This window comes from Blennius ocellaris (genome assembly GCF_963422515.1).
Source record: "Blennius ocellaris genome assembly, chromosome: 19".
In the NCBI taxonomy this organism is placed as follows: Eukaryota; Metazoa; Chordata; class Actinopteri; order Blenniiformes; family Blenniidae; genus Blennius; species Blennius ocellaris.
In genome coordinates, this window is record NC_137668.1 from 16,732,802 (window position 1) to 16,754,328 (window position 21,527).

General features: G+C 41.5%; 1 protein-coding gene across 1 annotated transcript in view; it reads left to right on the top strand.

Moving 5' to 3' along the window:
- Positions 1-14,911, top strand: part of dnajb6b (DnaJ heat shock protein family (Hsp40) member B6b) — a 30,368-nt gene extending 15,457 nt beyond the window's left edge. Inside the window, exons 6-10 of the mRNA XM_080515085.1 lie at positions 259-399; positions 573-780; positions 873-943; positions 8,364-8,516; positions 9,361-14,911. Of these exons, the coding sequence (XP_080371211.1) occupies positions 259-399; positions 573-780; positions 873-943; positions 8,364-8,516; positions 9,361-9,470 (683 nt within the window). The 3' untranslated portion in view covers positions 9,471-14,911. The remainder of the gene's footprint in view (positions 1-258; positions 400-572; positions 781-872; positions 944-8,363; positions 8,517-9,360) is intronic.
- Positions 14,912-21,527: the final 6,616 nt, after the last annotated feature.

Consider the following 21,527-nt stretch of genomic DNA (forward strand, 5'->3'; position numbering starts at 1 on the left):
CATTTGTGATCAATTAAAAACAGAACAAAATGGAATTTCTTCTTCAGAAGCAGTTTGATTACAGTTTATCCGTGATGATAGGGTGGTGTCATCGGCCAATTTGACCGTGGTGTTGATGGGGTGGAAGGGGGCGGAGTACACCTCCCCGTGGGGTGCCTATGTTCAGATGATGGGGGATAAAATGGTGTATTTTCTCTTTTCAAATGTCAGACCAGACAAAATTGTGGACAATTGAGACGACTGTGATTCCCTTTGCAGCGGACGACCCCTTCGACGATTTCTTCGGAGGCAGCCGCAGTCATCAGCGGGGGGCGAGCCGGAACAGGATGGGCGGCGGCTCGCTCTTTGGTTTCGGAAGCTTTCCAGCATTTGGATCCAGTTTCTCAGGTTTCGATTCAGGTTTGTAAATTTCGACGAGTCTAAGTGAATACATACTCCGTAAAAGCAGAAAACTGTGTTTACTGAAAGGGGTAAGAAGCAAAACAATGTTTGCTCTGAAGTTTGACACACAAGAGTCCAGAGGGTTTACATATGAAACTTTTTTTTAAAAGTTTTCTTGAACCCTTTCACAGGTTTTAACACATTTGGAGATATGGGTGGAGGAGGATTTACCTCATTCTCGTCTTTTGGTGGCGGCGGTGGTTCTGTCGTCAGCGGAGGAGGTGGAGGAGGAGGAGGAGGAGGAGGAGGAGGAGGAGGAGGAGGAGGAGGAATGGGCAACTTCAAATCTGTGTCAACCTCCACCAAATTCATCAACGGCAGAAAAATTACCACAAAACGGTACCTTGAAAGTCGAGAAATCCTCCTTCAATGTGGCCTGTATGATCAACGTGACTGCTCATTGACCTCTTCTCTCATTCTGTCCGTCTCAGGATCGTGGAGAATGGCCAGGAGCGGGTGGAGGTGGTGGAGGACGGTCAGTTAAAGTCTCTAACAGTCAATGGTAAGGAGCAGCAACTAAGACTGGATAACAAGTAAATTTGGTCTCCATTGAATTTTGTTGCCTGGATAAACTCTGGCAGTCGGTCTCTCCTCTCTGTCCTCCTGCATCTCATTCCCAAAGAACAATTTCTCTCATTTTAGCTTAGCTGCGACGGAGGCCGGAGACATTCTCACAGTACTTGTATATTTGTATTTATTCCATTATGTTTCGGGGGAAACCAGCTTGCTGGGTTTGTTCTGTTTTGTGCCCCCCCCCCGCAAAGTGACTGAGTTGTACTTTTAACTTCTGCTATAAGCACAACGCTGGGTACGTACTTTATATCTTCTCTTAAGGGTGAATATTGTGTCTGTTGTAGCAGGAAAATATGATGCTGTACATTTGACTGCCGCATGTCACGCTCCTTTAGTTTGACTGATTTAACAAGTGAATGAGAAATGCTTGATCATCTCACCCTAATGTTATTAACTTGAACGCCGCCTCGCTAACCTGTTCCCATGTTCATGCGTGTGTATTAAGAATGTTATTGATTATTAATAAATAAATGATAACAATGTGCTTCTTTTTTTTCCTTTTGTTTTTTTTTCCCCTTTTGTTTGTGTATTTGGAAATAACACACAATGTTTGGTTTGTTTATGCATGACTGCTGATTCAAGGAGGCTGCTTTATTTTGGTTTTCACTGTAATGGATCAGCAAATTAAACTGTATGAAACCTACAACACCTTGCACTGTTACCGGACACACAGGGGATTTTTTTTCTTTCCAGTCTTTGTACAAAAAAAAAAAAAGAACAAAGCCGGACCAATAAAAGTTGCAGATTTTGGTCAATAAATGTGTGAAATCCTCCTGGAAGTGCTGCAGCAGTCAACTGGTGTCTGTGTGGTGTTTGTTTTGGCTTGGTGGCTTTTTAAACCATCACTGTGTGTGTGTGTGTGTGTGTGTGTGTGTGTGTGTGTGTGTGTGTGTGTGTGTGTGTGTGTGTGTGTGTGTGTGTGTGTGTGTGTGTGTGTGTGTGTGTGTGTGTGTGTGTGTGTGTGTGTGTGTGTGTGTGTGTGTGTGTGTGTGTGTGTGTGTGTGTGTGTGTGTGTGTGAGGGGGGGGGGTGCTTGTGCCTGATCACAGTTTAAACCTGCTTCACACAACAGCAATCAGCTGCTTGGTTTGTACACTCGCTGCCCATCATACAACTCACTGTGTGCATTTTTTTTTTTTTTTAACCTACTAATTCCTCTGCGACTCATTCAGGGTGAGGATTCACTGAATTAGTCTGTCCTTTTAGGAAATCTTGAGGGAAGCACACTCAGTCCTCATCTAAGAAACACATCTTTCCTCAAACCCTTAGGTGTTTTTTCTTTTTTTTTTCTTTTCCTGTTTGGTAGGTATGCGTTACCTTCCCGAACCAGGTGAAAATGAAACAACACCCACCTCTGGGATTCCTGCACCCTTCATCATGCCTCTTATTTCTCTTGCCGCCCCTCCCATTTGTGAAAGGTTATAAATGTGCTGATCAGTCACCGTGACTGAATACGCCCTCGAACTGAGCCTCGGTGTTACAGAGACACTCCATTCGGAACTATTAAACACCCCCGCAAAGAGGGGGGGGAAAAAAATCACAGATTGGTTGGAGACGGTCCTTTATGTGATTGCAGTTGGCCTCAGAGGTCACTTTGCACAGAGAGGAGTGTGTGTGTTTCTTGAGGAATGTGCTCAGGGCTAGTTTATTTACACAAGCCCCACTGCATATTTTGGTGAGAGACACATCGGGAGTAGGGGTGGGGTGGGGGGGGGACGACTGCAGAGGGAGAGAAGGGCAGAGTGAGGCCTTCACTGAGGCAACATGAGAGCGGCAACTCTGACAATAGTGAAGGTCAAACGTGTTGCCAGTGTTCCAGTGACGCCTCGTCTGCTGTTTGACTTGCTCAGTCCCTTCATTTTCTGTCCAGCTCTGCTGATTGAAGCTGCGGCTGCGCAGCTCCTGTTGCTAGGTGACACTGCAGCTCAGCTCCAATCTGTTTCTTAACAAGCCTGAACCCTTTTGCCTCTCAGATCGGTGTGCGAGTATACCGAGCGTCATCTGAGAGAGGAGTTACTGCACCGCATGGTGTACACAAATGTATTACTATTCACTCTTTTCCTCAATTTACTGTCAATATTCTATTCGATTCAAGCTTTTTAAATGAAACGACACAAAGACAAGCAGGGGATGAGCACCTGTGAGTGGTGCGTGAGCAAGATAAGCGTTTATAGTGCAATAGCTCCCTCTCCTGGAGGTAAGAGAAGCATTGCCTTTCAGCTGAGATGAAGTGAAGGTGATAAGCAGTGTTTTGCATGTTTCTGAAAATGTAGCAATTAATTACTTCGTCAACTTGTTTCTTTGGAAAATGACTTCAAAAGTACCCCCCTGTGTTAGGCTTTGCTAAATAATGTGCGTATACTGTAGCTGCATTATTGTCGGGGTCGTTGTGACACGTTTGCTGTCTACCAACTCTGTGTGGCTTAATCTGAAGACTAATTCAGTCCAGAGCAGATTCCAAACTGAGGGTCTGTGCCTTGATTTGGGGGCACCAGAGATTAGAGAAGTACCAACATGCAGACATCAGCAGACAGGTATTATAGGATCTATAAGCTCCTGTTTATTGAGAGTCATGAACTCATCACAGGTGGAACGCAAACTACTTTACTGTACTATACTATATAAAAGGTTACTGGCAAAATCACTGGCATTACCTATGATTGTTCACTTATATATTTTTTTAATGCTGGAGCTCCTGAATGGTTGAGGCCTGCTTTGTTTAAAGTTGCATCTTCTGAAGATTAAAAGCTTTTCAATAGCCAGTTCGCTGTTCCTTCCAAATCTACTTCAAGATCACATTGAACCAAATGTTTCAAAATGTAAACAACTTTATTGCAGAGGTCCATGTTGGCTTACTCAGCTCTTTGTCTTCAGAGGTATTGAATATCTTTGTAGTAAAGCAATTGAGATCACATCATTCAGAAGCTAAGACATCTATTTGTTCAGAATTATTGAGAAAAAAACCCCAAACATTCACGTTAGTTTTTTTTAACCCTTCAAATGGGTTAAAATGTTACACTGGAATTTTATAGAAATTTTATAGAAAATTCATCATGCGAACGCAATGAATCATACTGAAATACTGAAAGCCAGCAGCTTTTTGCGTCCAAGTACCACAGGTATAACAATAAAGCAACTCAAAACATTAGAATACATGCATAAGATTTAGTTTCAAACATTAGAATACATGCATAAGATTTAGTTTTTCCATTTTTTAAAAACTAGAAAATGGTCATCTTTTTTTTGCTTATTTTTTGTGAATAAATAAAAAAAAACTGACAAAACACTTAGGTTTTAAAGGATCTAGTTCAACCGTAAAATAAAGCCGCGCAGAAGCCAGAAAAAGAGCCTGTAATGCATGCTCAGCACAAGCAAGAGGTTAGAATAATAGTTACATGTATTTAATTAGATTTTTGACCTGCATTAGATGGCGTTTTACCATTTACAGTAAATGTGTGCGTGCGTCCACTAGATGTCACTGTTTGGAAACAGATGACTATGGCACAATTTGACCGAATGATGATTTCTTTAAGGACACAAACCAATAATCTTACATTAATACCTAAACCAATGAGTACACATGCAGGCCAAATGTTAATACCTGATTACTTGAATTAGAAAAGTTGCATTTTAGTCAACTCAAGCATCAAAACATTCAATCTCACTGGCAACACACTTTTTTGTCGATCATAATGGGATAAAATCAGCTTTTATATGTGCAGAGAGCCCCACTAACGCTTGTTCAATAAAGTCTGGCCCTTTCGTTCCCTACATCCGTTTCCCCCAATATGACAGTGCTGTGATTTCCTGTCCCCGAGTTTCTTCATGTTATGAAAGATGGCTTCCTGTTGGCTGGATGCAGCATCCGGGTTTAATCTCCCCCTGCCTCTCCCTCCTCCGCCTCGTCCTCTTGACAGCTTAGCAGCAAAACCTCGGAGCCGCCGGCCACTTTATGAGCGATGGCAAAGATAAGCTGCCAGTTTCTCTTTGGCCGTGTCTGAGCGAGGACGCCGGCTGTATCTGTGTGTGCTCAGCAGAGTCTCATCAGCACCGCAGCAGATGTCCTGAACCCGGTGAAGGTGGACTGTTGAAAATAATCTGCTCCACAGTTGTAGTTGTCATGTAGGGTTAGCCTCTCTCTGAGCTGTGATTTATTCGCGGGCTTCCTCATCGGCAACCAAAGCGCCAACCTGCTGCAAAAACCTGTCACACATAAAGTTTATGCCCAAGTGTGTTCAGGTGTGTGTGTGTCTGTGTGTGTGTGTGTGTGTGTGTGCGTGTGTGCGCATTTTTGTCCAAACCAGAGCTCTTCTATACTGTTTAACTAAACTAGAGGTCAAAGGGCACTGCAGCTGATCCCAGGTGAGCATGGTGGAAGACAGGATACAGCGTGGACACACACACACACACACTTAGGTAAACAGCCATAAGAAATTTAGTCAGCAATTTATCTCAAATGCATGTTTATGGATTGCAAAAAGGAACCTGATTACTTGGAGAAAACCACAACACACACACACATGGAAAATCATGCAAAAGACAAAAAAAAAGACACCAAAGCGGACTCAAACTGGGGACATTATCACTGTGAGCTGAGACCACGACACCACTGTGCAGCCTAGACCACAGGGTGAAACTCAATTTACATCAGAGGCCATATAAAAACCTATCTTATCTAAAGTGGGCCACACCAGTAAAAAAAAAGCCATAACCATACATTAAAAAACTCCTTTTTAGTGCAAAGAAGGACATTAAAAATAGAGTACATTGTCAAACAACTTGAAATTCGCTGTTTCTCCTCAGACTAAAACCTGTTTCCTCTCAGAACACAGGACTTCATGCCCATCTTCACCACCTCACAGTCTTATTGTGGATTCAATACTTGTGTGATTCCAGTGGCGAGCTTTCACTGCAGCACCTTGCGACAATCTGATGTTATGTTCTCAGTCTCAGAGTGGTGTCACGTCTGATCATCCTACTAAAACAGAGCAACTCCCTGTGGACGGATGAGGGAAAGCAGCTATTTTAACCCTTCAAAGGACGTTCATTAAACACCCTATAGTGTTAGATTTTGATTATTTAAACTTAAGTATTCACAGAATTATCTGCCTTTTACACTTGATGAACCAAGACACCACTGACTTAAATCTAGCGTGTTCCCCATCTCTAACCTAAAAGCTCCTGAATTGGGTAAATTCTCACAGATTGGCTTGATGCTATTATTACAAATGTAACTCAATGTAAAGTAATATTTGTGAAGAAAGTAATTTAAGTATGAATAACTGAAAACATTTCTAAAGCTAGTTTAATGTTTACATTACATTGCTCAGGGTTTAATGAAAAAGTTTATTACATTTCAATGTTAAATGAATCAATACAGAGAACTGAAAATGGAGAGAAAAGAGGCTTGAAGAATGGCATGTATCTCAATGTTCGGTTTTACAGTTTGATCAATGTACAGTTATTAGTTATAATAAACTAGAATAAGTAAATGCAGAAGTTACCAAACATGATGAATTACTCATAAACAGTTAACATTTGTGTACATTTACACTTTACAGTGTGACACCTTCAGGTGGGCCGGTCCTGGCCAGTAGGATATTAGTCTACCACTCTTGGCCTCGAGACATTGTGGTTTTAATAAACACAGGATTGTTCAGCCTGGAGAAAAGAGACAGGGACCCTCAAGACAATCTCTGCACATGAAAGTATCAAATCAAGTCCCTGATCCAGAAAATAAAACGCCGCCTCGGTGAAATCTCATTATCATCAATCCTCTTTGATATTGTTTTTCTGTTGAATAATTAACTGGTGATGGATTATGGAAGTTGATAGTAGAAGGAGTCTTATCATCCAGGTAACTGGATCTGTAATAGATGCAAATATTGATCATGTGAGCAAAGCACACAACCTTGAAGTCACAAGCATTTCAGCCTAATCCAGCCATCTAACTCCACCTGATAGGATCACAAAATGAATGCAGGTTGGGATTAGTTTTTTTTTTTTTTTTTTTTTTTTTTTTTTTTACCCCTTCCCCCTCCAGCTCCAGCCATGAGAATACAACCACCAATTGTCCTGTTGGTCTGGTGGTCCGCAGGGAACCGGTGTCTCCTTGTGGGGTCAGCTCTGGTGTTAAAAAGCAGCCCCATTAAAAAAAAAAAAAAAAAAAAACTACAACTACTTGATTTTCATTTCCTTTAAGAACAAAACCTGAGGAATACATCTGAGAAAAGGAAATTGTGGGATAAAAGAGTGTAAATTACCAAAAATGTTTAGACTTCTTTTTCAGGAATAAGAAACTTTGGTGAAATTACTCAGCTGATTTCAAGCTTAACACAATCAGACAAAGGGAACCGGCGTTCGGGTCAAAACGGGGTGACCTGCTGTAATGAGAAGCCCTTTCAAAGAAAATTAAAATCAAGTGACGTCTTTGTTGGAGTCGTCTTTGATTGCCTCAAACCCCTCAAGCTCCACCTGAAAGCCCCGAAGTTCTCCCACCAGAAATACATCTAAAGTCACACGGGAGACCAGGAGGAGGTGCCGAGCATGGCGCGTGCACCCCGGGGTGCCGGTACAGGTGCAGCACACAGTGGAGCAGAGTTCTACTCTGCAGAGTCCTGATGCGCCGGTGGCCGGACACTTCCAGGGATGTTTGAAACGCTGGCGTAGATCCTCCTCTATAAATGGGACCAGGTTGAGCACGACGAGCATCTGGCCTCCTTTCTTCTCCTCTCCACTGCTTTAATTACACAACACAATGGCGATGAGATCTGCCTGTAATCTCCCAGCATAATAAGCCCCCCCACCCAACCCCACCTCCACACCCATACCCTGCCTGCCACTAATTCAATATAAATGTAAATTACTTAGAGAAAAGAAAAACCAAATCTCATTTTATTTACATGACTAATCACAATAAAGTCGGGCAGATGAAATATGAATGAAATATATGTTTGGCTTTTGAAAGGCAAGGTGCAGGGCCGTGTAGCCCGAGGCTCCCTTTGAACCTCTTGTTTTATATCATCTTTGTTGTTTCTTCCTGGTTACATCAATATACCTTTTGGACTCATGCTCAACTTGCCGTAATAGATGTGTGTATCTATTTTTTTCCTGTCTGATTGTCTCCACACTGCCAAGGGCATCGGGAGGCAATATGTTTTCCCCTCAGCTGCCTTATTTTTTTTATTTTTTTTTTGCACCAAACATCTCATGTCAAAAGGCTTAAATTCACAGAGGCTACATGGAAAAGGGGGGAGAAAAAGTGTTTATTTGAGCACCTCAGGCGATGCATCCAGACAGAGCGAATGCGAGGTGTGATTCATTCCCACTCTGGTCCGCTTGCACCCGCAGACATCACAAACGAAGAGCCCCCGGAGGAGGAGTTTCGTCGCCGCAGACAGAACGCTCTACCGGGCTTCGGCATGCACCAGCGCTACCTGAGGAGCTCGGCCCAGAACCCCACCGAGGAAGAGGAGGAGCTGGGCCTGCAGAGCCTAACGAGAGGTCCGCCCACTCGCCACCGCCGGGCTGATTAATTACCAGCAAGCAGAGCCCACCCCCCCCAGAGCCCTCCTCAACACCCCCCCCCCCCCCCCCCCCCTCGCTTTAAAGAGTAGAGTCCTAATAAGCGCAGCTAATGGTCTGCTTTTGTGTCTGACGGCCACACAAAGCACAGCAACAAAGAGCGGCATGTTTGATTGGCAGATGTAAACACAGAGGACAGAGATGTTCATTAGGCAGCTCTGTTCTATGTCGCAGTAATGACCAGAGGTCACCGTCCGCCCTCTGTTTTCCTTCACGGGGTCAGGAAGTCAGACACAAAAGCCGAGCAATTATCTGCGGCACACAGTCCCTGAGCACTTTATAATAGCCTCTTCCTTAGCTAAGGAGGGAACCTTTAATTTCACTGTGCAAAGCTTCTGCCGGGCTGCAAACAAAGGCCCTAATTCTGGTTCTGAGATAATGATACAAACTAGTCAAATATGTGCCCTTCAGAGAGGAGAGTGCTTTTAAATTACTGCTGCTCACTGACCTCAAGAGGTTGAAATATGAGGGAAAAAAATGACACCATGTTCTCGAAATGTCACCCTTAACTTTAGAAACACCTACAAATGTGTATTTGTTTGATCATTGGTATTTCTTTCTATAAAACCCTCAAGGTGTTATCCAACGTCTCGCGTCACAAATTCAAACAATGTAATGGTAGTCATACTTGGAATTCATTTCCAATACTCTTTTCACCTCAGTTGGAGAGATGGCCAAGAAACTGCTTATAATGACATGAATAAAGCGAAAAACACATATTGGTTCATTCTATGATACTAATGATTGTTTTTTTCTTTTGAAGGACACCTGGACACCAAGAGGAAGAAACTGTGGCTAAAGGAAGCAGAGTCCAAAAAGAAAAGAGCTCCTCGACTTTACAATCGCTTCGGTGGACTCGGTACCTTTTTTTAAGCACTTAGACGCGTAAGCATCTGTTTGACAGGAGCGCCATTGATCACATGTGGCATTAGTTCATCTTTGCTTTGTATTGGAGGCCCCGAGGCCCCGCTGCTGCTCCGTATCTCCTCCTCTCTATCAGCCGCAGAACAAAACGCAGCTCCTGCCTGCTTTCACGGGCCAAACAGAGACCGGTTGGTTTTCCCAGACACACATTTCAGCAGCTAACCTGTTGTTATTGCTGTATTTATTGTGGAAGGGCCCTGTGCATGTACAGCCAGCATTCAGAACTCAAATTCATCTCTTACCGTTGAACTTTTCTACTTTTTACAGCATGCTTTCAAAGGGTGTACTTGTGTTTGAAAGGCTTTAGATGGAGGCAGAGTTATCGTAGCAGCCTTGTTTCCAATAAACACGAAAATCACAGCAGCCGCACTGTACGGCGTGTGAGAATACGCGAAGGCCGCACTATTCACTGAATCCTCCTTTCACGCAACACAAGGAGGTAGAGGCAACACTGGCGAATGCGAGGGTAAAACCGGTGCAACTCACACAAGAGTCTCATTCATCATCCCACACCAACGTTTAATAACATCTTCTACTGTTTTACCTCGCTTTATGCAGGTGAAAAGTTACTGTCATCAGCTTGTTGCATCGCAGGGCTCTTTGTATCGAGTAGTTTCTGCAACACGTTAACTTGATTGGTTGTTTTTGTAAAAGATTGAATTGAAATGATAGTTTTCCTTGTCTGGTTTGTCCTTGACAGATTGTTCTGAAGATGAGTGGGAGTGAAAATGAGGAAATGTTCATTTTTTATGGACTCTTACTATTAAATACTCAAAGAAAACCCTGTTCTTCGATTGTGTGGTCCAACATATGTATGTATATGTTATCATCAAGTCTGCACTCCTGGACAACACCGAATAGAATTATTTGTTTTTATTGTTGTGGCTTATAAGATCTGTCACAACAACATTTTCATAAAAGAGCACCATTTGACTTTTAAGACCAAATTACTACAGCTGAACAAAGATGCGAAGAGCAAAAGGCAAACGCTTCAGGCATGACCATTGGGATATCTACTGGTTTGGTGGTTTAAAAAAAGAAAAAACAAGTTTTTTATTGATGTGTTAACCACATGTTTTATGAATTACACAAACAAATCCAACAAGATAAAAAAAAAAACATAGGACCGATTGCTGTGAACATCAGCTGTTTTTATCACTCCTACTCTGAATTATATTTGGTAATTGTCTTTAGACAGTTAATGGAGGACAGGTTTATGTGTGATTCACAGGTTTCATGTGAAAGAGAAAATATTTTTACCACAGCAAACTGAATATATCAACTCTTATAAAAAAAAAAAAAAAAGAAAGCCCTGATTCTGGCCATCGGTTAGCAGCTAAGATTGTATTTGAATTAAACAGACGAAAAAGAAACTAAATCAAAAAATTAGCCGGAAGAGATTGAATGGGCCAACTCAACACAAACATTAGCAATTGTGAAGTGAAACAAGATGACTGAGCTGAAGAAAACAACTGAACCTTAGTGTCATGAAGTGAGTAAAAATAACTTATTGAGTTGATCCTGAGCCGGAATTAATATCGAACCTCTTCAGTGTCAAAGTATAAATAATAATGAAACTGAGTCAATTCAAATATTAACAGTCATAATACAATGCATAGATTTGTGATAACAATCAAAGTAACTCAGCAGTGTCTATTTCATGCATTACAGTAATATGTAAAGTGTTAGTCCTGTTGAGGTACAAAGAAAAGAGAGGAACAACTTCACTTGAATCACACCCATTGGCCCATTGGCCATGAAAAACAAGTCTCATAGTCGTTTAAAAAAACAAAACAGCTTGATCGTGTACAACATAATTGATGCTATTTTGTTTTCCTCGGTGCCTGAACAAAGACTCCAACTCCCCTCATTCTACCCTGTTTGTGAAGTTAACAGCGGCTTCTGGTTCAACATGAAAATATGCTTTTACATCCACTTGATATTCTGCTGCACGTTGGTGCTGATTTACAAGTGGTACAGTAAAATCTATGAAGTTCTTCACATAATCTTGACAAAACGTGTGCTTTCCAAATACGACAGTTGGGTCCAATCTGTCTAATGCATGTTTGGTAGTGGACCATGCGGCTGTCCCCGCTCACATCCCGAATCCCTTGTCGCTGGTGAGACTGCTTGAGAAAAACATCGGAACAGTCTGACTTTTACAGGACTTCACCTACATGGTGCGGAAACTCGCAAAACTAAACATCACAGCAGAATATTTCTTATACATTCTGAGATCAGATGAGGTCACATGACTTCCTGGATGATTCTGCCAATGGAAGTTCTGTATAAATTATATTTAACTCACGAGGAAAACGATGCTATATTTATTAAAATATCGCAATTAGTTAAGGCTTCACCATGATCAGTGAGGATGGCAAAACGGATTTTTCTGGCTGGATCAACATTCAGTCTCCACTGCTTTCACCGGTGACTTTCAGGACCGTCCCCCCTGGTCTGAGAGCAACATTGGTTACAGTATTTTGTTTTCTACATTGGTCAGGCCACCTGAGCTGCTTTGCATTGCAGTGAGTAGATTCTGCACTTGGAAACACAAGCTGAACAAGGAGGAAGAAAATTCTCTGGATTCCCTCATCATATGGGCCAAACCCTGCAAGCAGCCGTGTTCTCAGATTATTTTGAATGAGCCTGCAGTGTTTTGTATTATTCATGTGGCAGAACGCATGCACATGACCCAGCAACTCATTTAGCCCTTGTTCCCATGCAGCCAGCAGTCTCTAAGGGTTTAATTAAACAGTAGCGAGGCAGTGGCCCATCTCCCTCCACTGCCTTAAATTTTTACAGCTCTCCTCCTCCCAAAGTCATCACAAAAAGTCTGAAAGTGTCCTATTGACTCCCACTCTGAGGACATGTACCTCCTCTGGAGCGAAGGCAGAGTGACAGTTCACTGTCAGGCTCCCTGTCAGCCGCTGTCTGCCTCCTTTAAAAAGAAAACGCACGCAAATGAAGTGGAGCACCTATCGACACCCATCACTACACGGGCAGAAATGATGTTAAATGTAAGTATCTTCACTCGGCACAGATGGAGGAGGGTGAAAGAATGAGGCAACTCTTTCCGACAGGGGAAAAGAGAGAGCGTACGCGCAAAACTATATGTGGCACATTTCACTATTGAGGTGTTACGACAAAGGATAAAAACACTTAAAGTTAGGAAATGCATGGGGATTAATAGAGTGAAGCGAAGGCTGCGTATTTCCTTTTTTGTCTCTCAGTTTTTGAAATGGATAGAGGAAAATATCTACCTAGAGTACATTTTCATCATACCATGAAAATGATAATAAAAATGAAACAGATGTGAGAAAATGTGGCATGAAAATTGACACAATGACAAATAATTACCTCTTTGTTTAAAATGACCTATTTCCAACTGTCTAGACAGATAGATGGATAGATAGATAGATAGATAGATAGATCTACTTGAAGTAGTTGGACAACTGGTTCACTTCAGGTTTACAATCACCTGACTTCAATGAGCTCTTATTTTACAGTTTAGCCTCAATCTTGACCTGCCTTTAACAGCATCACGTTGATGGTGATCCGTGCATTCTCTATAAACAAACCACAACCCCATGAATGAAAGAAAAACACACACATAAACTCTAAAAGTGAATGGGTTCATACGTACTCGCGAATGAATAGAATCATCATGAAACAAAATCTGAACTCACGTCTAAATGTTTTTTGTTTTTTTGAAACAAACTTCACCTAAATCTCTCGTACATCTGTAGCAGTCTTCACTGTGGTTACTCTTCAGACAGCTTCTGTAGTCCCACAATGACGTTAACATTGAAAAAAAAAAAAAAAAAGTGAATAGTTTTTGCAGAGTTTGGTTATCCAGTGGCACAGAAAGGAGGCAGAGAGCGCAGACACGGTGAAACAAAAAGCCACCTGCTTGCTACGGGCTGTATTGTGGAACAGCTGTCAGACGGGGAGTTTAGGGGAACTAAATTGGGTTGAGATTTTTTTTTTTTTTCGAGTTGCAATCGACAGATCAAGAGAGAGGAAACATAATAACAAGTGTTCTTGAGTCATCTTGTGACCCGAGTGGGAAGATTCACTCCTCCACCGACGACCACGGCTTTCTATACAATAGGAGGCTCAAGGACGATTCTCCAAATGTCGAATGAATCGCTGAGAAGCATGATTATACATAAATACACAGAAATTTGGGTGATTTCTTAGTATTTCTAGCCAACAGCTTGTTATTGACTCTCATCCAATCAAAACATTCTAAATCTCCAACTTCTTTGGTGCAGATTTTATTTTTTTGCAGTATTTGCTCATGCTGCTTATTATTGCATTACTGGTATTAATGCTGCTTGTCTTGGGAATTGAGGGAGGATTTATGGGAGTCTGAGCTAAAGCCTCAAGTTTTGTTGTGTTTGTGTACAAGCTGGATTACAAGTAACAACCACCACACATCCAGAGTTTTTTTTCTTTTTTATTTGATAGCTGCAGTGTGTCGAGCGATAGCCTGAAGCCAGTCTGGCTGTGACAGTAGAGTGAAGTAAAGTTTAGCGGCTGACTCAGGTGACTGTCTGTCCGGACAGCCAGAGTATCACTTAATCCCAGGATAGAGAGGCTCAGTGTGAAACTGCAGGTACAGTATGTACTGTTGCTGGGTCAAAGCTGATAGCGGACCCAGAGAAAAATAGATTTTATACTCTTTGAAGGCAGGACACAGAGTCTGAGTTTTTTTTTCTTTCTGGAAAGTTATGTGTGTGCAACTTTGAGAGATCATGAGGCAAGAAGAAGAAAAAACAGAAGACATGCTCCATTTATGTCACCAGATTGTACATTTGTACTGGAGGTATCTGGACGTATCTGACAGGTCATCGGAGCCTTTTTAGTTATTTGCATTGTATGTTGGCACCAGACTGTCCTCACTCAGACGTCTGAAGGCACCAACTCTCTACAGTCTCTACAAGGCTGGAATCAATCCCAATGTTGGGTAAAGGGATAATAAAGATAGCATTTTATCAACATGAATTATTGTGGAAATTGTATACACATAGTTTTGTGTTTGGGAGGTTGAGATTTCTCAGCCCTGTGAATCTGTACATTGGTGCATTGAGGTGAATTCTTTAACGTACATGACCTAGTTCTCAGTACACAAGTAAGTGTAGCAGAACATTTTAGTAGGCTAGCCGACAGAATTCCCAAAGGTTTTTTTTCTTTTTTTTCTTTAAATGTTTACCCTTGAAGTCAGCATTACCCTGGTTTCCTCTTCAAAAAGCCACTGTGAATTTATTTTCATTGCAGAGTCGACTTGCAAGCAATGGCGTTTATGATATCTATGCTTTGAAACAGAAACAAAATCTACAGCAAATGGTTAAAGAACTGACTTCACCACAGTCGCTTGACTTCAACATCTCCAACTCTGTTAAATCAATTTAGGATGCTCAACCCTGAGGAAGAAACGCACCCTAAAAGATACAATAAAACAGCATCTACAAGTTCAGAAGTTAAAAAAAAAGTTCAACCGTGAATGAGTACAAACACAAAAAGCCTATTGTTGTCCCATTTATATATTTGTTAGTGACCAATTGTTTTTAGTAAGCAACGTTTACAATATATGGATTGTTTGAGTGTCTACCATGTTAGGCTCCCCAACCAGCACGGCAATATATAATCATTAGCAAGGATGTTGTGTGGAAGACTAATGGAGAGAGTTAGTTTGGTGTAATTGCACGTATATTTTTATATTTCATCAATTCATCTGGCTTCTCGCTGTTGTTACTAGCAACACAAAATTGAGTCATTGAAGGACCTCTAAAATTGATTTGATTAAAAGAAAGTAAATGAAACTTGCTGAGACAGTCAGGGGTCATCAGTGTGTTTAGATATGAGCAAGGAGAACATGAATGTTTGGGCAGACATTTATGACAGCCCATTGCATTATGACCATTTTGCAAATGTTTAAATCATTCATAGAAAATGTGGATCTGATTTGTATGAGTTCGCTGAAGCCTTGCTCCCATTGTGGCTAAAATATCCCATTTGCATCAAATATCTGCTAACTTTCTATTTGCCTCTCACCATATTTCGTCTTTTTCAGGCATTTCTGCTTTTCTCTCCCAGAGCCCTCAATGACATCCTTTTCGATCTGTTTGTGGATGACAACTCTTTTTTCCTCATCTGTAACCTTCTCCTTTTCAAAGCACGTCTTTTTCCACCTCCATCAGCTTTTGCTTGGTGCAATTTAAGAAGAGAAAAATGTAACAACAGAAGATTTAAACGTGTGCTTTTGCTTTATTTCTGAGCTGACATGGATTGGATTTGTTCTGGAATTTGCATGTGAAACAAAAGTTTAGTAATTGGAGCTGAAACCTGAATGCAGGTAGGTGTAAGATCAAACCGTGAGACAAAAATAGAAAGGAAAAGTCTACTAGATGTTAAAAAAAAGCACACACACACACAAAAAAACCCCCAGCTCTCCCCTGCCGTGTGCAATCAGGAAACGTTTGTAGGAAAACATGAATGCGGAAACATGAAACAATGTGTGAATTACAGTAAAGCAAAGGAGAACATTAGCATCCCTTTTGTGGAGGGTGTGATTGCAGTTAGTGTGTGGTGAAAATCATCGAGAAATGTTTGTGGCTCTTGGTTTTCATGCAGCATTCATATTGAAGAGGAAATGTATTCAAACTCTCACAGGACGGACACAGACAGGCTTTTATCTGTAGTTTTTACCTCTGAGGAGTGTTGAGTCTGACAGGAAAAAAAAAAAAAAAGTTGTCGTGGAGTTTTTCACATTTGTATCCAGAGAGCTGAACCCCCCCACCCCCACCACCACCCAAAACCCCCTATCTTTCTGCAGAGCAGAATAAAGACGATTTGAATTAAGCATATAAAGTCGCAGTTCAGTGTCACTCGTGTTACAGCGGCGGTACTTCTCTGGTCACCCCTGACTAACACGTCTTGAATGCCATGAAGATTTCGTCTGTGGCTCTCAAGCTGTGCAGAGACGGAAACTCTGCCTCATGAGAAGAGGGCAAGATTTCTTCCAGAGTGCGGAGAAAGACGGCAGTGCGATGGGTTGTCACGCTGAATATTATCAGACCATTTTGGACCAGCACGCCCCTTTGAAGTGAGGATCAGGCCTGTCTGACATGAGATGGCAGTCAAAGCCCTTTGTGAATAATGATGCATGATTACAGTGAGATGACAGTGAAGTAGGTGGACTAACATCCCACACTTCAAGGTACATGTGAAACAAGCGTTTCAGTGTTGTGAAACGGTGTTGGAGGCCAACACATTTCCTCAATAGTAGAAAAATAGATTTATTGGCAAACGTTTGAGGGATGTAGTGACAGCATGTTCATGTAATGGTATTCAACTGAGCCTCAATGTAAATTAAATGTAACATTGAGCAAATAAATGAGCTGGCTTTGCTCAGAAACTCAGTATTTACACAGCATGCGTGCTGCAGAGCTGCTCAGGTGGAGTTTCCACATTCTCCCTGTGCCTGCACGGCTTCTCCAGTTTCCTCCCACCGTCCAAATACATGCTAATTGGTGACTTATTGTCCCATAGTGTGTGCGAGACGGTATTTGTGTACAGAAAATGTCTTGATGAATGCATGAACACAAAAAAACTGCACATTCACATAAATAAAGATGGAAATAAACGTAATGTATCTTTATCAAAACCTCTCTGCTCCTGAGCTTATAACTCAACTATTGCGCTGTACTGAGGCTTTGTGCTCAGATGCTGCATTATTAGCAATATCCAGGCTGCTCACGATAAGCACAGAAAGATTTGAACCTATATTTTCTTGTACGCAGGGTGCGACTTGTGATGGAAGCAGACGGGGGGATGTTTGCTATGGATAGAGAGATGATGGGGGGGATGGGGAGTATAAAAAATGAAATTAAATCAGATGGAAGAGTAATAAGTATAGCCGAGATAAAGGATAAAATGTTTATTGATTTCTTTAAAACACAAAGCTTTACAACTTCACAATTCGTGTAATAAAGTAAAGACTTGATGTAGACAAAATAAAATGAAAGAAAATACTGAATCTCCATCAACCAGCATACATTATATCGTGTAAAGTTAATAGTGAGTGGTATGATCAGTTTAGTGCGAGTTTCACTCTCAATGCAGCTCTGATTGACTTTGAATTTAAAATACATTGCTTTGTATGGTCGGCTGCTGAAGTAGCTTCAATCACAATTAAATAAAGATAAAAAGAATTCAGCCAAAGAGGGAATGAGTGGTTCACCTCACAAAGTGCACTCCGGGCCAGTAATCCTCATTTTATATTTCTTCCTCACATTATTTTGTATGTTTTATGTCCTTGAATATCGTCTTTTTCTCTTTAGTTTTAATTACACTCATCAGCAGCTGCAAATGTGAAGGAAACATAACACTTCCCCGTTAAAAATTTTTTTTTATCAACCTCGCGAAAATATTTTTAATTAAAGTATTTAATAAGTTACGGAACAAAAAAAAAGAAGCATATCTACAAAATATTCACAGACATTTGTCGTGAAAAATGTTCATTTGCAACATCTTTATTTTGGATTATGTTTAAGCTTTGATCTATTTAGGAAACATAAGTTTACAGTCTCAATCCTGATGAAAATAAAAATGTCCAAAATCAAACAATATTAGAAAAACCCACCGGGCAGGAGAGTTTGTTTCACTGCTGACTTCAGAAGATAAACACATTTACGATTATATTGTGACTGTTATGTTTTGACCATTGTGAGTCCGATTTGACCGGAAAGTATTTTGATATATTTGGATTAATTCACCTCATGAGTTGAATGCCTTTGATGTATTCATGAAAATGAAAGAAGTTGTCGACCACAAAGAAATCTGCAAGAAGGAAAAAGTGGGAAATCCATTAATTCATCTGAATTTATCAAAATTAACAATATGACTGTAGGAATTTCAAGGAAATGTGAGTGCCTCTTCTCTAAGCTAACTTCAAATTAAAATTTTTGGTGCCAGGTATTTAATATTACTGTGTGTTTATTCCTGAGAAGCTCAAAAGTATGACATGCTGGTGAATCTTGTCTGTGATTGGATGGTCATATCCTGCAGACGTCTGAAAATCTCTGAATTTCATTGGGTTGTGAAACCGTCTCGGAGTTTTCACTACGAGAAGTAGGCATGTGAAATCCTTTCAGCAGTGACCAGAATTTAGAGGCTAGATAAACTTTTGAGTTCTGATTTTATAAAGAAAACTACGTCACATGCCACAATGTATTCTGATTTAGTTTTTAGATATATTGAGTTGGTTTAAAACAAAAATGTATTGAATGAAGTGAAAGCCTTGACTTCTGTGACTCGTATGGATACTGTTAAATCCTGCTGATTATTCTTATTTTTGTAATGTTTTGTGCATATATGTATTGTAGATAGATGTTTATTGTATAACTTTACGTCACTGACAAATTAAACAATGTTCTGAGCTTGTCTCAGATGACTCATCTCGACGTCAAAGATGTTTCCTCATCCTGCATTCAACAGCAAAGTATTGTAGCTTCACCTCTCTCTCCTCTGCACCAGATCCAAGGTAAACCAGTGGAGGTGTGTTCATTCACTGTTCAATCTGTTATACACATTACGACAAAACGTAAGGTTGAAGGTAAAGTAACTAAAATTAGACGGACAACAGACACCAGTTGTACAGCTTTCCTCCCACAGAGTTCACAGCCCTGAAAAGCATTCCCGGTGTGACCAGCAGCACCAGGAAACGCATCATCATGCTTTTCACTCGCCTTAACCACCTCATTGGCTAAATTTTGATCAGGCTTCAAAGTTCCTGATAGGCTGTCGCCGCAGCAGTGGCGAGTTGTTGCTGTTGCTAGGATCCTGTTGCTAGGACGGTTGCCATCTCAGAGGCTCAGCAGGAAACATGTAATGAATCATGGATGGTTGATTTTTCTCTAAGCACCCTAATCTGTGATGCAGATGAGCCCAAAGCTTGCCTCCCCCGACTCCACCCCCCTGCTTCCAAATGCATAGCCCCCACCCTTAAACACACTCCCCCCTCTCTCCACCTCTGGATGTGCTCATTTAAAAATATATAATAAAAAAAAAAATCAAGTTTAGATTTGGAGGGCTGACATTTCAAATGGTCCTGAGGTTGCTCCATCAGAAGGGGGGTGGGGGAGTGGGGGGGGGGGGGGTGGAATACTGATGTCAATTCTTATGCAAAAGTTGAGGTCAGAGGTCATTATCAGCTGTTTGTTGAAGGAGAGCCAGAAGGCAGAGTAGCCGTGACCCCTCACGACCCCGGAGATTATTCTTAATGCAGTGACTTGTGAAGTTTGAACAGGCTGGTGGTGACAGGTGCAAACAGCTGATCGTTTTTTTTTTTTTTTTTTAATGCCGAAAGCAACTTTACTGCTTCTCAGATAAACCTGAGCCATTTTAATTGCGGCCTGAAATGAGAGAGAAACTCCACGACGCTGACGCTATAGACTCCAGAGGAGGCTGCGATTTCATTTACTGCTGCTCCTATTTGTCACACAGATGTTATTATTCTTCATGCCACAGTATGTTTTGCTTTTGAAACTCGTGAAAAAAGCCTCATTAAGATTTACAAAAAGGTCATCCATTGTGGTGCAAATGCGCCGCTGTGACTTAACAATCGCTGTGGGCATTTTTAATATCATGCTATTATGCTGTGCAGAGGGTACACAGGCCTGTGTTTAGCTGGGAACAACGGGGAGGGCATTTCAACCCCCAAATGAACCATAGCGCGCATGACTTATTTATCTATGTCCTGTAAAAGGAGTGCAGCTGTTTCATATAAAGTGGGAAACAGTTAAACTATTCATACGAAACACTTGTCGTATATAGACGCTGAACATTATCCGCGGAGGGCGAGACAGTGTAAAAAGTGGTAATTACCGGCGACAGATGACAGACAATATGGGCCCGCTGCTTTAATGGTACACAGCAGAAATGCTGAAACGAGCGGCGATACGGTGACTCCGCTGTATGTAAACATCTTGTGTTGTTCACCGCTGTGGGCTTTTTTTCCTTCGAGTGGACCAATATTTCCTTTCATGTAATTGTATGTTACATTTCTGGCTCGTCTCCTCGACCCGCTGCTTTGCGACTAAACTTAAGTCCGTTCAGCACTTTTCTCATCGTGATGTGTCAACAACCCCGCTGTCTCTTTAATCTCCCCTCAGTTAAAAAGACATACATAATCTCAATGGGCGTTTATTCAAAAGCGATATTCCATGTCTAGATGTTCTCCAGCCCCGGTTCCTTAATTAACCCTTTCCTTTCACGGAGACGCGCCTCCCCTGACAGTCCTGCTCCAGACGCAGCAGCCTCTGCCCTCCTCTTTCCTCCAGGCATGTCACTAAACGGATTCTTTCGAATCGAGTTGTATACTCGATGCTAATGCCTCCTGACACGTTTGTTCACCATCTCTTTATCATTAATAATTATGCAAAGGAGGTGCGTCCTCAGCCGAGCAAAAGAAAGCAATCTAAGTATGCAAATGGTTAAGGTCCCCGCGGAGGGAGGCGATTAGATGTGTGTTGATAAACTCGCTTATGATGAGTGACAGTGAGCAGGATTGAAGTCATGCTGGTCAGACACTGATAAAAACACTGCAGCCAAATGCCAGGGCATCCCCAGGTGCATGATGGGATGGGGACGAGACAGTGTAAAATGTCATAGTGCTGCTCCACGCCTGTTAATAACCACAGAGCCGGGGTAATGAGAGGAGATTTGATTGCCGGTTCCCTTTGCCTTCTCTGATCTGATGTTGGTACTAACGTCTCACCCTCAGAGCCTTCCACCAAATCTGTTTTTAAATAATACGATCAGACCACAAATCCCATAATACACCTGTCTGAACCTTGGACAGCTGAGCTGGTTTGGAACTGTCAACCTCTCCAGGACTCTTTGCTGTGGCTGATATAGAGAAAAAGTACTGGCTCTTTAGTTTTCTGTGTGTTTTGAGTCTTTTTTTTGTGAAGGTTAAGGGAAAGGATATTAACTTTT